The sequence below is a fragment of the Mycteria americana genome, chromosome 2 (genome assembly GCF_035582795.1).
Source record: "Mycteria americana isolate JAX WOST 10 ecotype Jacksonville Zoo and Gardens chromosome 2, USCA_MyAme_1.0, whole genome shotgun sequence".
Taxonomy (NCBI): domain Eukaryota; kingdom Metazoa; phylum Chordata; class Aves; order Ciconiiformes; family Ciconiidae; genus Mycteria; species Mycteria americana.
In genome coordinates, this window is record NC_134366.1 from 81,484,801 (window position 1) to 81,498,975 (window position 14,175).

Consider the following 14,175-nt stretch of genomic DNA (forward strand, 5'->3'; position numbering starts at 1 on the left):
GTTCCTGCCAAAAGCAAGAGTGTCCCACCTCCTCCTTTGCAGGTGGTGACATTTCTCTGGCCCTTTTGAGCTGCTCCAGCTATTAAAACTGCTACAGAAATATTCCCTTTCCTTTTTTTTATTTTATTTCCTTGTCTTAATTTTCTGTTGGTTGAGGAAGTTGAACTTGATGGATCAGAGAGGTGTTGAAGCAGAGGGAAGGTGGGATGTGCTTTGCAACTCTCGCAGTTGCCAACCGTTAGACCCCTGTCCCATGAAACCTCACCCCAAGGAAGGAGGAAGCGGGTTGAGACATGCTTTGGACAAACTGGGTATGAGATGAACACCAGAACACTGGTTGTTGCTGATTTTCATTTCTAAGTTTAGAAATAATTAAGGGCTTTAATGAGAAAGAGTTTTTTGCATTGAGGATGGAAAGATTTCACATTCCCACATGCTGAAGGCAGCCCCAAGCCAGCAAGAATTGTTCATATTTACAGACCGTGTTTCCTGAAAGCGTTTCCCGAGTTAACCTTTAGCGAACACGCTATTTGTGGGAGTGTAGGAGGGAAACAGGGAACCTCTTTCATGACATGGAGGTAACTCCACAATCGCATGTGTTTGCTCCCAGCTTGGCATAGATGTTTACATTCCCTTTGAGTACACGTTTACCATGTCCAGCAGTCCCAGCTGAGAGTGGGAGATGCCCCCTGGCCCCACCTCATCCCCAGCCCATTGATGGACTGTGACCATTCACAAGCAGATGCGCACTGTGCGTGTGCGCGACCTCCCGAAACTCCACATTCTTGTGGTGGTGTCCATCAGGGTCTCTCTACACTGGATTCATCTAATTTTTTGTTTAAGCATGTCAGATGTGTGTTGAGGCTATTGAGGTAATAAACATGCAATTGCTTAGTGGAGAGAAAGTGTGCCAGAGCCATTAGTCTGCTCCAGAGCCATGAAAATCTGGTTGCAGTTTTTCAACAAAATAGGTGTGCGGGAGGTGGGGAGGAACACCCTGTAGTAATCATTACAACCCTTTCCATAACGGGTTTAGGCGGTTTTGTGAGCAAAGTTGCTAAAAGTAAGAGCAGCCATGGGCTCTAGGTGTGTTCTGCTACGTTGGCACCTAGACTTCTCTCAATGCCATGCACCCATCAGCCTTCCCCACTCTGCCCTCGCCCCTTTCTTTGTGAGAAGAGGAGGGAAAGGCAGCCTTGAACATCAGAGCAGCTCGTCTCCCTCCACTCTAGACCATGCCCCCCTTCTTCCTCAGAAGAGCTAAATAGTGTTTGGAGAGAAGCAGTGACCCTGCTGATTATGAAATCTGTTTACAGCCTCCTGCGTGTTTTAGCTTAGCATAATTTGGGTGTAATTAGCAAATTAAATCAGAATTTGAGAAGGAGGGTGGGAGAGGGAGAGGGGTATTCTCCATCAGCAGCAGCAAACCCGCAGTGGACCTTGAGGCTTGCGGTGTTTGGCCCTTCCTCCGGACCCCAGGGTGTCTCCTGGGACGTCGCAGGAGCCTGGTGGGAGATCACCAGCAGAGCTGTGCCCGGCTCGTGCCACTGCCCTTCCCCTCGCTGCCCGGTACTGCCGTGGGCTCCTTTGCGGTTAGGACGCGTGGCAGCTGGTGGCTAGCATGACACACGGAGCACCAGCTCAAGGTTTTGGTGAGGAATAGGTCTCCCACCAGCGCGACGGTGCTGACGCCCAGAGTTTTGCTCTCTAACTAAAGCCTCTGTTGGCCATTCCCTCGGGGCTGCAACACGAGGGCAGTTTCTCTCCTCCCCCTTTGTTAATAACAGAGGCGCCTTTGTGTTAATCCCAGTGGTAATTCTGGGGCTCTTAAAAATGCTTTACTGCTGTGTTTGTTATCACTGTCTCATTAGCATGCTGTCCTCTGGCTGAAAGGGGCCTGGAAATAGCATGTCCTATCTGGTGGCCATGGGAAGATGTGCCAGCCATGGCATGGGAAAGGAGAAGAGTATGGGGGGGCTAGGGTGGCATGTGGGATTTACCTTTTTTTTTCTTTGGATAAATAAATATGTAACAATAGTATGTTCTTGTTTTCTCTCCCTTTCTCTCTTATTTTTGTCTTACTGTAACTTCTGTGGTCTTGGATCCAGTGATTGGAAAATACAGTCAACTTCCAGACTCAGGTATGGTTTACAGACGACTCTGCATCATGCCGAAGTGCAGGAAGCGCTCCCCCGGGAGTAGGTAGATCCGAAAGGCTGGGGCCAAAGCACCCAGAGCAGAGCTGCCGCCGCAGAGGGGTGCAGGGGGAAAGCCTACTTCTAACACAGTGCCTCGGGACCCCGCTCGTAGGCAGGCCTGTGTGTTTATATGCGGTCTCTCAGTGTAGCATCCCCTCCACATTAGTCTGACTCGCCTCTGCGTGTCAAGAGAGGGTGCAGAGGTCCCCCAAGGTTTATTTTTAGATATGGGGCAAGGCTTTCTCAGAAAGTCGTCTTCTCAGAAGCAACATTCCCTGTTTAGTCTTTTCCAGAAATATCTGAGATGCCAAAGTCCCTTCTGAGAAGGGAACTTGGGCACCTTAGAAAATACTTCCCAGAAAATACTGCACCTTATCGCAGCCTGAAGTACTGTAATAGCAATGCAGTGACAGGCTACAGGGGAACAAAATTTACCCTTCTGTATTTGATTTAACAGACCTGTCCTTGCCCAGCTTTCCCAAGGTCTGTTCTGCTGAGCAGTCCCGACTCCCTGCGGGGTCAGTGGTGCAGCCTCACCCGCTAAGCAAGAGTTGGCAGGCAGCCTCAGAGACCCATCGTTTGCAAGGTGCCGCGCTCCCATCCTTATCTGCTGGCAGTATTGGCTTTCTCCCCCAGACTCGGGGTGCATTGCAGAAAGGGCTTAGCCCTGAGCAGGCTGTAGCATGTTTCGGAAGTTGTAACCTAAGAGGTCCCGAATACCTTTTGCTGCCCTGAGAGCTGATATATTCAGCAAGAACAAAAGCAGGTGTTACTTTTCATCGGATCCCGCCCAGAAAGTGCACCTGCTTTGGGTCTGCAGGCTGATGAGCGGCCCTTTCTCTGGGCAGATCTCAGGACTTGGCTGGAGGAAGGTGGAGGGCGATGGCTGCAAAGCTCCAGTCCTTTCCCCAGCGCTCCTGTTAGGCACGATGTGTTCCCCTCGTACGGCGCAATAGTCTCTGCGAACAACGTGGCCTCCTCGCTGGCCAGGATGGACCACGCGCGCCTGTACAACCCTGGATCAGATATCCTGCCCCTGCCAGCAGAAGGTGGTGAGCAGGGATCGAGTGAGGGATGTATTGTCATCGTCGCCAGGAGAGAGTTTCCTTCAGCTTTGTTTGGATTTACTGGGGTTTCTCCCTGTGCTTGATAGACACTGTTCACTCCCGCAAACCTTGCTGCCATCCAGCCGTGAAATGATTGAGCAAACAGCCTTGCTGGACACGGTGACTTAGGGGAGTGCTTCACCGTCCTTGGCATCGGCTTTTCTCGCCCAGAGTTGTCAGGCAAAGGCTGTCAAGCTGGGGGTTACGACAGAGTTTGTAGACTGATCATGTGCAGGGCGTAGCACAGAGATGGGAGCACTTTTATTTCGTTCCCCTCTTGCCCCGCGAGCTCTCCCGTGCCTAAGCCACCGAGCTGTACCAGATGTTTGGCAGCTTGATGAACTCTGCCTGCCTCCGCTTGTCTGTCATACGTGGGAGGGAAGTGGCTGGTGCCTAAAAGACTGCCCAAAGATGTGTTTTTTTCTTGGGTTTTACCTTTTTGTGGTGGCTGCGCGTAAATAGTTCAAAGGTCGCTGCCATTTTTGGCATGCACTTACGATTTTTTTTCATGTATGTTTGTGTCTCGGGTGCTTGGGGAATGGATTTTATAAATACCAGTTTTAAATTAGTATTACAAAAATGACTCAAATTCTTGTCTAGGCAGAATGAGTAACATAAACCTGTTTTCTTCTTTTCTTCCTTGGAAGTTTGGCCTCATTCTCACTTTTTATGATCACACTTGTCTTGACAGGTATGAGCGACAGTGTCAAAGACAAATTCTCTACCGCGTTTTCCATCGTGGGTATGTTTTCTTCACATGCCGTTGGAAGCCTCAGCGTGTTCTTCTGTGCTGAAATCACACCCACAGTAATCAGGTGAGACATTGGAACCCCCCTCTTCAAAGGATGGGGACGAAATTATCCTCATTTAATTGATAACTGGCTGTGTAACTTAACACATTGTATGGGAGGGGAAATCCCCCGTAATTGGAGACCTCGCAGCAATTTTTGGGCCGCTCTTTAATTTAATGTCGCTGCAGTCAGTCTGCCTAAGTAAATGCCTGTCTGTAGACAGGAGAGGCTTTGTTTCCGATGGCTCCACCTTGTGTCCCATCGTGGTGATTATCAGCAGGCCAGGCATCGTATGAATTGCGCTTGTTTGCGGTGCGGTACGGTCTTCAGTACTTAGCTGAACCAGATCGTGCGGTTGAACCGTGTTATTGCTTTGCTTACTGTGCTGGATTTGTACAAGCAGTGGCCATGTGAGCCTACGGCTTGACGTTAAAAGAGAAATTCCATGAGTGTGCAGAGGAGGACGTAGGTGCAGGCAACCCCTGCCTCCATGGGCAGGTTGATCAGGTCGGGTATAGGGGTGCTTCGGTGGAAAGGAGGTGTTGCAACGTGCGGTGTTAAATGCTTTTGGTGCGTGTAGGTGCTCTGCAAGTCTGCCTCTCCTACAGAAGCACCAGTGTGAGTGGTCTGCCTTCATTGCGGATAAAGTCATCTTTCTCTTTGCACCCAGATCTATGTTAGCAAAGGCTCAAAGTTTTTCTAAAGAGGAGCGTTTTCATCCTGGGCAATAGTAGAAATCAGGCAGATGATCTTCAATGGAGAGCTTCCCATAAAATGTCTTTGTATAGTCAGGATTTTGTACCATTTTATGCATTCACTGTTATCTTTCACAGCACAAAGGTTCTGCTTTTGTGTTCTGGATTATGCTTTCAGCAATGCCACAGCGATTCAGGAGTCCACCCTGACTCCATTGAATTTCCCAGGAATGTAGGTCATATGGGTGGGAGGGAGAGAGGGTGGAGGGAAGAGGATACTCTTTTTTTTTTTTTCTTTTTTTCTCCAAATTATATGCCTTTTCAATAACTTTGCAAAAGTATTATAGGAAAATTGTAAGCTGAGTAGCCAGAGTCTCCTTGATCCATGGCCTTTTCTTCCAAGCTATCTGACTTTGTGAATGTATTTTACAGATAACGTTATTTCCACAGGGAAAGGCAGTGTGAGCGGTGAGGAGATTATACAGCAGCCCGAAACACTAACAGCTATTTACTTATGTGCGTGTCAGTCAGTTTGGTGTTTTTATGCCTCTTTAATTTTCTCCTTGTCTCTGTCTGAAAGACATATAGATAAGGAATTGGCAACGTCAACCAGAAGAGAATCTGCCAAGTAGGGTCAGATGTGCAGTGTGAACTTAGCAAGCTTTTTTCCTTAAATCACTGATGTTGCTACAGGGAAGGGGACAAAATCCTGGCTGGGAGCTGAAATTCTGCTTCCCCTGATTCTGCTGGGTGACACCAGGCGAGTGACAATAGCTGGATATGCCTCAGGGTCTCCGATTATTAATAGGGATGGTGACACTCTGCAGCACTTTGCAGTCCTACCACCGTGAAGCTCTTGACAAGATCCACTCCGGGCTGTGATTAGGAGGTGGAGCTCAGGACGGTGCACAAACCTGTCTCGGGCAGAGGTGTGGTTAAGCTGCCTTGTGCCTTGCGTTTTGGTGGGATCTGGCTGCTCCCTCATAACCTGTTCTCCAAAATACTGCCTCAGATGCTCTTTAGTGTTTCAGACCGTCTTAATACGCTCGTGGTTGAATCTCAAGGAACCTTAAGGAAAAGGGAGACAGAGAGCGCACTGGGGCCGTCTCTGGGGTTTGCCCGATCAAATCCTTTACCTGTAATCCCCCCTCCCTGAGGGAGGAAAACAGCACTGCCGTCATCGGGGTAGCGGTGGCACGATAGCGAAGCCGTAGCGCCCGTCCAGCTCTACTGCTGTGGCGTTGAGATGAACGGTTACAGCAGCGTAGGAGGAAAACAGCCGTCTTCATCGCCAAGAGGTGCCGCCTGCTCCGGGAACACAAAGGTGCCAGGCTGTCACGGGGCACAGAGGGGTCCTTCGTACCCTTGCGCTGCACCCCGGTCTCCTGGCGCTAGCTAGGAGGGCTTCACCAGGAGCTCCCGTTCCTTGTACCCAGCGCTTCGGTATGGGGCTCGTTCCAAATGCTGAATTTAAGCCCGAAGCGGTGCCGATAATCGATCTCTAATAATCTTGATGGGAACACCGCTGCAGTCTGCACGGCTGCTAAACAGGAACAGGCTGAGGAAAGCACGGTGTGTCCTCTCCCTGTCCTCTGCGTGCTCAGTTACTACCAAGTGGAAGAGAGATCTGTGTCCTGCTTTTGCACCCACCCAGCCAAAGAAATGAAGAGTGGGCAGCGATGGCTGAATTAGGCGTTTTGCCCATCAATAGCTGTCTCAAGCCAAATTTCCAGTGGGGTACAGTACTGTTTACTGGGACCTGAACCAGGCCTGGCTTTTCGAAGGTGGTGCCTTGCCCCATGAGGCCAAGGGCGTCCTGGTGTGTTACTGAAGCTCTGGCCTAGGACTGAGCGCACGAAGGGTCGCCGACGTACAGGAAAGGCAGGGAAAAACCGTGGGGGTTTTCAGGGACTGACTTCAAGAAGTGGCTGAGCTGACTGGACAAAGCCCTAAAAACCTGGTCTGAATTCAGTGTTGGCCCCGCTTTGTGCAGGAGGCTGGAGAGAAGGGGCTCTCCCAAAGTCTCCTCCAGCCTGAGTGGTTTTCTGGGTCTTTTGTACTCTGAGCCATGCTGCGTGTTGACCCGTTCACTCAAGACAGACAAACGGCCATCCGAAGGTAGGATTAACATTTCTCTGCTCCCCTGAGCCGTGCTGAGAAAGGCAAGTCCCCTTTCTTAGGTTTAGCCTGGTTTGAGCAAAAAATATCAGTGAGGATGCTTTGCTACTCTCTGAAAAAACACTGCGGTAGCGAGCAAGGAAATTCTCCCCCATGAATAGAGAGGCCCTTTCTGAGGACAAAATTTTGGACCAAGGTCCCTTTGCCATTTGCCCATGTCAGGACCGTAAGCCTCACGCAAGCCATCCTGCCTCGCTGCCGCTGGGCGAGCAGGGGTCGGGGAAGCGGCTGTGATCCCCCGTGGGGCCGTGCCGTGGGAAAGCCCCCCACAGCAGCCGCTGCCAGGCAGAGGGGAGAAGCTGGGGCCCGCTGCGGGTGCCAGCAGCCCTCGCGCTCCCTCCCTTGGCTCTGCTCTGCACCTCGGAGCACATTTGAAGGTCAGACGCTGGCCCCCGGCCGTGGGAGACCTCGTGCTGAGGAGGAGCGGTGCCCCAAAGCACCCTGAGAACGTTTTTGGGTTCTACCTGCTGCCCCATGACGCCCGCAAAAACAGTGCGAATTACAAGGGTGCTGCCTCTCTTGCCCTGTGCCCATTTTCCTGATGTGCACATGAACAACAAAAAATTCCTGACTGTATTTTCAGTTTTCTTTTTTTTTTTTTTTTCCCATTTTCATATTTGCAGTATAGTCAAACATTTTTTAAAAAAATCTTCTAGGATGCATACCAAAATGTATTTCCAAGCCTCCTTCTGCCAGGTTTTGATGGCGCTGGATAAAGTAACGCCTGCTTTAATTACTGACGTCATATGGAAAAACTTCTTTTTTCCCCTCCAAATCTGAAGCCACTTGACCCATAATGACAGAGCCGTCTTTGTTGTTGCCTTTTCCTGTTTCCTTTCAGCTTGCTTGATGTCCTTCTACAGCGGCTTTTAAAACTCACCTCAGGTCCTTCTCGGGGGTCGAGATACAATTTAGCCGTAGCAAACACCGATGTAAATGAGCCAGGCTTTTGTTGCTCCGGAGCCAGCTTGGAGAGTGATTTGCCATGCATTCGGGGCTGGTTGTGTCGATTACTCATGTGAGTGTGTTAATGAAGTTGCAGGGAGGCCAGTTGCACAATGGCCGCATTCAGCCGGGTTTCTAAATTGCCATCGGAAAGCTGGCAATTTTTTAATAAGGGCTTTTGCAGTATTTGGGGAAATCACTGTTGTCTGTGAACGATGCTCTGCCGAGTCTGGAGAATCAGAAGGTACATACATGAATTTTTGATCCCCTCAGTGTCCCAAGAGCATCTTTTGAAACCTGTGCTTGCTGCCCTTTAGCTGTCAAGTAAGCAGCAGTGGATTTTGGAAAGGATTGGGTGAAGATTAGCTTTAACACGGTGGTTGGCTGAGTGAATTTGGCATTTGTAGGTTTATAGTGCTGTGATTTCTAGTATGCTCAATAGTTGATGAAACTTTTTTTTCCAAGTAGTTGATGTAAAGAAGTTCATTTGCCTTCTGCACTTGTCTTCTGTAAGGTCCGGTTCTCGTTAATAATTACATCTCTGCCACTGGGCCAGGAACTGAAGCGCCTGAGCCCGTCTGATCACCAGAGGGTCTGGGCATAGATGGCATCTCCCGGAGGAGCCGCAGGAGGGGTGCTGCCAGGGCGAGCTTGGTGGGGGAGTGGGGAGCAGGGTGCCAGCCATTAAGCTCACGGGGAGACCTCCCTCTGCAGGCAGCAGGGTCTTTGGAAAATGAAGGACAAGCTGCCGCTCTCAGAGATTTTGCTGAAACGAGCCACTTGAGGGTGACGCTCCACCGGCCGGCCGCAGACCTCGGTCGTGCCGCGGCAGGAGGAGGGAATGGTCTGCCCCAGAGAAACGCCTGCCGTGCCGCTTCTGAGCGGGGTCACCCGGCAGGGACAGGCCCCGGCATCGCGAGCTGTGCCTCAGGAGGAGGAGGGCGTGCGCGGCGGCCGGAGGCGTGCCGGGCCTGCCTGCGCCAGGGCCTGGAGAGACGTCGATGAGCGAGACGAGGAATTGCAAGAGAGGTCGCTTGCATAGCCGAGAGCTTGCATAGCTTGCATCAGGAGAGAGCGCTGAATTGGGCTTGCACAAGCCACTTCCGTGCTTGTGGCGGGAGGAAGATGAGGTTATTTTCACACTTTTTTTTTTTGTTTTAAGCTTTAATCTGTTTTCACTGTTTTTTGGTGTGCATGCATGTATGATCTTTAGAGATACTTCAGAGGCAGCCAAAATTGCCTTCTGCACCTACTGCTTCTTGGTGTGTCTTGTCTAAGCTGGAGAAGGCCAGCGTGCTAAGCAAAATCTGGTTTTCCCTCACTGAATGTGGGAATACTTGGAAATGGGAGTACTTTAGAGGGCTGTCTACGCACCCACATGATAAAGCTCCTCTTCTCCTTATGTGGGGGCAGTTATATGGGTGTGATAAGATACTTAAGTGAGTATAGTTATTTCCGCACGCTGAGGCAAATAGGCAGCAATGATCTACAACAGCAAAGCAGCTCCCTACTGGAGTAACTGTGCAGTGTGAAAGCTGGGAGCAAACCAGGTTTGCCTTAGAGATTTCGGATGGCTGGCTGCGTGCCAGACGGGGGGTGGTCTGGGGGACCCGTCAGGGCTGCGGGCTCCCCATCCCAGAGCCGATGGGGCTGCGCTGGCAGAAGCGGGCTGCGGGGCCAGGCTCTCACCTCGGCTGTGTTTGCAGGGGAGGCGGGCTGGGGCTGGTCCTGGCCAGCGCGGGCTTCGGCCGCCTGACAGCCCCCATCATGGAGCTCCACAACCAGAAAGGCTACTTCCTCCACCATGTCATCTTCGCCTGCTGTACGCTCATCTGCATCATCTGCATCCTGCTGCTGCCAGAGAGCAAGAACCAGAACCTGCCTGAGAACATCCCGGATGGGGAACATTACACCCGGCAGCCCCTCCTGCCGCACAAGAAGGGGGAGCAGCCCTTGCTCCTGACAAACTCTGAACTCAAGGATTACTCTGGCCTCCACGACTCGGCAGCTGTGAGCGACGGGATCTCGGAGAACACCACTGCCAACGGGATGAAGTCGATGTAACCGGGTGGATTTTTTTTTTCCTTCTTTTTTTTGGTTGGGTTTTTTTTTTTTTCCCTTCTCCTCTTTCTTTTGTATTTTATTTGATGCTGTTGTGCAGGAGGAGCAGCACTTTGGGCAAATGTGTTTTGCACAGATTTTACAAACCAGTGAAGGAGCAGACACAGACTTGGGGGAATTCAACTCTGCTGCTAAAGCAACTTTTGGCATCTTCAACTGTTGTGCAGATTGCTCTTGAAAAAGTTATGGGGGAAAAGACTCATCTGAGAAAAGACCTGGCTGGAGGTAGCCCTTCAGAACTCTTTTTTTCCTGCCATTAAATATGTATATTTATTTTGATTTATTCTCAAGAAGCACTTTATTTCCTTTTCCTTTCATAGATCACAAAAACGAAGCCATCTTATTATAAGAGGTGCAGCCATTCCAAGAAAGAAACCATGGGGGGCGGGGGGGTGGGTGTTTTCTGTTTTGTTTTTGTGTTTATTTAAAGGAAAGAGGGATCCACTGCAAAGTTGAATTGACTGAAATTTAGACTTGTGCAACATTCTTCTGCCTGTCTAGAAAGTCCAAGCGCCCAGGTTGCCTGCTGTGTTTGTATACACCAAAAAAAAAAAAAAAAGAAGAAGAAAAAAAAGCAAAACCTGTTGTGACTCTGACTGCATTTTAGGCAGCTTATGTTTGTTTTTATAGCCCATGTGCACTTAAAAGTTACTTTCTAAATTAGTACTTTTTTTTTTTTTTTTCACCAAATGCAGTGAAGAAAATCCTACCCAAACAAGCTGATTTTTCAATAAGAATCAGTCTTCTGCATTTTAAGAGTCCATTAATCTATTTTAGATGGTTCCCGCTGGTCTTTAATAGTAATGTAGATTATGTAAATGATTTGACCAATGATGCAAAAATTAGTTTTGCCAAGAATGGCTTTTAATTACCAGGAGGCTCAGAATCTCTGACTGCTCCAGGAGAAGAGCATAGACCAGCAGGGACAAAAAGTAAGGAGCATGGGCTACAATCCGTACTGTTATTCCAAAAGGCAGTGCAGCTGGGATTCCCGCTCCTGCAAAATGAGTGTCCTGGCATTGCCTTACCTGCTTTTAGAACCAGGGTTTTTGTTTTCAATTTAAGTGGACAAAATGGTTAAGTGACTGTCGGAAAGGAATGAATTGATAGCCTGTGAATAATGACTTACAGTCTGCTGTTGGCCGTTTTGGGGCTTTGAGATGTTTTCTCATTCTGATCCAAGAACATACAGTGAACTCACCCAGATTTCCCCCCTTCCTCAACTGCTCTCATAGGATTTTCATTCAGAAAAAAAAAAAATTACTTAAATTGGATTGATCCTACTCTAGGCTAAGCAAAATGAACATCGAGTTGTCTCTTACCGTGCAGATGGCACTTTGATAGTGGCCACTTCACTTCTCTCCTCCAGCCCCCAAATCAACTATTTCCTTTGGCCATCAGCTTTTGGTTCTCACTGTGTGAATATCGTGAGGATCTAGTTCAATGCAAGGACTTTGTAAACAAACAGCTTTCTTGCATTGTAGTTAACCTCCCTGCTCTCCCTCCCTCTTCTCCTTTCTCACTCAGGCCACCCATTTGTGATTGCTTGGTAGTGCAGACGTTCAAACAAACAGAGCAGCAGGATGTCGATGTTGTATTGAGTGTCCATATGATTGCCACTTTGTTTGATGTGCATCTTGCATTCGTACGCATGGAAAGGGCTCATTTGCACTTTCCTCCTCTACCTTCCCTCCCCCTTCCTCCTTTGCTGTATATATTGTCAATTAACTACTGTACCTAACTATTTCCATCCTCCATTAGGCTGCCAATGTCCTCTTACAGGCCCCAATAAATCAGAGATACGTGCTCCCCGGCAGGCGATGCAGTAAGTAGCGCAGCCTCCGACGCTGACGAGTGCAAGGGGACAGGTAGACCTGCAGAAGCGACAGAGATTATTGTGTTCAGAGTAACAATGTTGTCCTAAAGCTGCTAATTTTTGTACAGAGGATGTGGACATGTGGGTTCTTCTTGAGCCTGGTAAGAAACACTGGACCAGTTGATGGTAGTTTTGCCCAAAGTTACACTACTGGTTTTTTTCACCTTTGCTAGACTTGCTGTGACAGCAAGAGCCTGATCTTCCTTACACTCAAGTTTTATTGTCAAGCTTGAGCGCGGCTGCTTCTCTTTTTGTTCTGCGCTGAGACTTCTGCAGTCTGTGTTCACCTAAGGAAAAAACCCAGGCCTTCCCCATTCACGCAGTATTCACGTGCCAAATTTGTGCAATAACTTTTGCCTTCGATACAAGACGCTAGTTGCAAGCCACACACATCTGGAAGGGGGGTGGGGGGCGGGAAGTGGGTTCACAACAAAAAATTGAAGAAGCAAAACAAGTCTTAATGGAAAAGGGCCTGAAAGTGGAGGAGCAGGGAGAGCGCGGAGGCGGAGAGCGGCGTCCTGCCATCCATCGTGCCGTGGAGCCAGCGGCTCCTTCGTTCGTGGTCTCTGTGCGTGTGTGCTCAAGATACGGTACGGCTCTTGTAGACCACCCCAAGCCTATTAAACCGGCTGCTTCCAGCACTGTCAGCGGTCCTGGTGTGCTCACCGCTGTTGTCCACGGCGCTTTATCGTTTCCCATTCTGGTGGTTGCTCTCTGATGACAGACGGGGCCAGGGAAGAGAATGGTTGTTTAAACATATCAACATTTATATAGTAAACGAACTAGGTGACGGGAACACGCGGCAATTTATTTTTTCAAAAGTTCTTACGAAATTGACTTGATTTGCTGCCTTTTGGGTTTTTTGCCTGAAACCAGGTAGTCGGTTCTGATCTTCTGCAACGTGGGGAGCCCCAACTTCTCAAGTTGGTCTGGCCCTCTGCCTCTGTCCTGACAATAAAACACAAACTAATTTCCTGCCTTGGCAGCTCCAGTTTTGCTCCTTTTTTCTGGAAAGATGAACACTTCCGTGATTATTATTTTTTTTCCGCACACACTCACAGAGTCGGAAAGCTTTTGCTAAGCGTATCTCGTGCGGAGGAGCCGGGCACCAGGTGATGCAGCAGGGCAGAAAGGAAGCGCGGAGACGCCTGCCCGGCTCGGCCGAGTCCTGCGGCAGGACAGGGCTCTCTGAGAGCTGGGGTCCCAGTCTGCCGCGCCAGCAGCTCCTCAGCCGCGTCTCCTTCGCAGCCATCACCAGGAAAGGCTTTTCTCAGGCGGCTCTTTCTGGCCACTGCAACAGTGGCCAAAGCTGTCCTGTCCATTTTGGCCTTTTTCTGTGAACCTTCAGTAACCTCTAAGCCCATCAGTGGATTTTTCTTTGGGTTTACCATTTAAAGGCTTTCTTCCATCCTTGTAAGTTTAAACAAAAATGTGAAAGTGACAATATGCTTGATCCTGGGGGGTTTGTCCCCTTTTAAGGTTTCAGTACTGCTTTTGTTGCCAGACACACTGCAAATGGATAATGGGAGTCGCCTGTTTGCAAGCGTTTTGTGGCCACTCAGAAAGCAGGTTGTGTGATTGACTTTTTGGTTTCGTTGAACAGGCTTTTTTTTTTTTTTTTTTTTTTAATGGAAGTATTTTACTTTACTGTTGCCACTTCCTGGAGCCAAACACTAAAAGTCACCAAATTGGAAGCAGAAGTGCCATTAACTGAACTCTGTGAATGTCAAGTCAAGTTGCGCCTGTAGCTGGCACATAAGACAACACTATTAAGTGGGGGGATGATCTCCCCTGCTGTAACTTTTTTTTTTTTTTTTAATTAAGAAAAAATAAAATGACAAACCTCATTTTAAATGTATCGTGTAAAATGTTTCGGGAAAGGAGTATGGTGTGTTATGTCTAGTGGGTGAGACCTCCCTCCCCATTTCAGTTTCTGATGAAGTTTTAAAGAATCGTGTTACTGTATGTTTTGATCATGAATAGTCTGGTGGTGCTTCCTCATAGCACAAGCTTAAATCAAGTACTGAAAACAGTCTTAACAAGCTAAATGTCTGCATGATGTTACATCTGTTGTACCTACTGAAAAGAACTTTGTATGTAAATGTACAGAATAAAATGACGTTGTCCCATCAGTTTGCTCTCCTTGGTCTGGCTCCCTCGCAGTGACTTCTGAAACAGCCCGGCAGCAGCTCATGTCAGTGACACCTCAGCAAGCGGTCCTACCCTCCTCTACAAACAGAATGAGCTGATTGTAAATCAGGCTAA

General features: G+C 48.9%; 1 protein-coding gene across 3 annotated transcripts in view; it reads left to right on the forward strand.

Annotated features, from left to right (window-relative positions):
* Window positions 1-10,404, forward strand: part of SLC22A23 (solute carrier family 22 member 23) — a 116,422-nt gene extending 106,018 nt beyond the window's left edge. For 2 of the 3 annotated variants that reach the window (XM_075493920.1, XM_075493921.1), the window contains 3 exons: window positions 2,109-2,141; window positions 3,996-4,119; window positions 9,620-10,404. In XM_075493920.1, the coding sequence (XP_075350035.1) occupies window positions 2,109-2,141; window positions 3,996-4,119; window positions 9,620-9,977 (515 nt within the window). In that variant the 3' untranslated portion in view covers window positions 9,978-10,404. The remainder of the gene's footprint in view (window positions 1-2,108; window positions 2,142-3,995; window positions 4,120-9,619) is intronic. The other variant, XM_075493922.1, reaches the window with a different exon arrangement.
* The last annotated feature ends 3,771 nt before the right edge of the window (window positions 10,405-14,175 follow it).